The following is a 2017-nucleotide window of genomic DNA, read 5'->3' on the forward strand; positions in this document are numbered from 1 at the left end:
TGTGGGTGTAATCTCAAATATTTGTGTGTGTGTGTGTGTGTGTGTGTTAATCCTTAAGTAAAAAGCTGGAGAATCATGGTTCTTCATTGGTTAAAAGGTGTGGGGGAAAATATAACTTCTCAATTTAATCCACAAATATTAGCCCAAACTTTAGCCATCAAGACATTTTGCATGTTCAGATGTTTCTGTGAGCTCCTCATAATGAAATCTGTACAACGTGATGATTTTTAAACATTTGCATGTTTATTGCAAACAGTAAACACTGAAATCAACATCATATGCAATCAGTCCATCATGCCCTTCTTATATTAGTATAATCACATATTCTTCTGTGCAATTGATCAGTGCAACAGTGACATTTAACACGTTTTGGCATTTTCAAGACATTTTCAAGTATCAAACTCGGATAAACATCAGGTGTTATGTGTCAAACACCGTCAGAGTTCTTCTTATTTGAGGTTGTAAAGTTCATAGGCTGGATCGAAGACATCAGAGCCCAGTTCATACGTGATTCAACAGAGTCATCTGACTCCTCTCACTGAACAATGAAGCAGCTCGGGTGATTCCAATGCGATTGGGATCATATCCACCACCTGTCCTGTATTCTGGCGGATCCTGGCCTCTCTCGGCGCTCTTATGGCGAGCTGAGCCGACTGCACAGGTGTCAGGCTGTATAACCAGTCCGTTCTGAACCAGTTTGTCCAGGAAATTCCCATCAAGGGAGATCGATCCTCGGAATGAACCAAAGTGCGTCTTGCTCAACACGCCCCGATGGCTCGATTTGTTGTGAACGCTGTCAGGGTTTCAGCCTGGCGACAGCTGTTTCCATTATTAGTCCTCAAAACCTCGCTTTGGAGATGTTGCTTCTCCTCATCCGTGTCCATTCTCGCCTTCTTCAGAGGTAGAAAGTCAGGCTCGAGCGCCGTCTTACCGCGGCGCTTCCTGGAGTGCCGTTCAGTAGCGCACAGGTTCTCTTTGTCCTCTACCAGAGTGTCTTTAGGTTCCTGAGGCTTCATTTCGACCTCATTAGGAGTCTGAGGAGAGTCTTTGGTAATCTCCATGGGTTCCTCCGGGGCGCACGGGACGACCTGCTCCTCCTCCGCGTCTCTGAGCTGCTGCGCGGTGTGGTAGATGTCCCGTGCGGCTCTCATGGTCATGGAGAGCAGGAGACTCCGGTGAAGTCTCAATCCCCCGCGCTGGGTTCTCAATGAATACAGTTTGCTGATAGAAAGAGCCATGATCCTCTTTGCCTCGACGTCCATTGTGTTTACAGTGTATCAGGATCTTTCAGTTGTTTTCTATTTTTAAACGTCTGCGCTTTAAGGTCTTCGCGGTGGATTGTAAAACTAAAAGTTTTCTCTTCTCAGGGCGGTGTTTTATGTGCGCTCAGGTGACGTAAAGAGTTTCCATTCCCCTGGGTGTATACACACGCCCCTCCCGTCTTGTCAACTTACGTCATATTGGCACAGCACTGAGGTATCAAGTCAACATATGCTTTGTGTTGCCATGTCCACTTATTATATGCAATTTTAAGCTTGGAAGAGTGAGGTAGGCTAATACATGCATTAAATTGTGGCATCATTGTTTTTTTAGTATTTTTAATATATTTAATTTTTATGTAATAATTAAACAAATGTAGGGTTTTTTTACATGTTTTTTTTTATATTTATCTTAGTTTTTTATTTATTTCCCCCTTCAATTTAAACTTATTACAATTATTTGCCAATGCAACATTTAGAACTGTCATTTAATATACACATTTGTATTTTATTTCAGGTTCATTTCAATTAATAATAATTCATAAAATGTTTTAGTTTTTAATATAATAACCCTGGTGTGGGTGTGAGGGAAAAATACATTTGTTAAGTATTTTAATTATTTTGCAAATATATTGTCTTTGCAGCAAAATGTAATTGTGCAGCAATAAATCAGAATGATACGTTTTCATTGATAAACACAGCCTGCACCAGAAGCACAAAACAAACTTGTTTTATTGAATGAACATTAACATTATAAT

At 40.7% G+C, this 2017-nt stretch overlaps 1 protein-coding gene across 1 annotated transcript; it reads right to left on the reverse strand.

Moving 5' to 3' along the window:
- Positions 1-221: 221 nt before the first annotated feature.
- ier2b (immediate early response 2b) lies at positions 222-1365 on the reverse strand. Its single transcript, XM_079597353.1, has one exon. It carries the CDS (start codon positions 1260-1262, stop codon positions 759-761), a length of 504 nt encoding a protein of 167 aa, XP_079453479.1. The 5' UTR covers positions 1263-1365; the 3' UTR covers positions 222-758.
- Positions 1366-2017: the final 652 nt, after the last annotated feature.

This window comes from Phoxinus phoxinus (assembly GCF_949152265.1).
Source record: "Phoxinus phoxinus genome assembly, chromosome: 22".
NCBI classification, from domain to species: domain Eukaryota; kingdom Metazoa; phylum Chordata; class Actinopteri; order Cypriniformes; family Leuciscidae; genus Phoxinus; species Phoxinus phoxinus.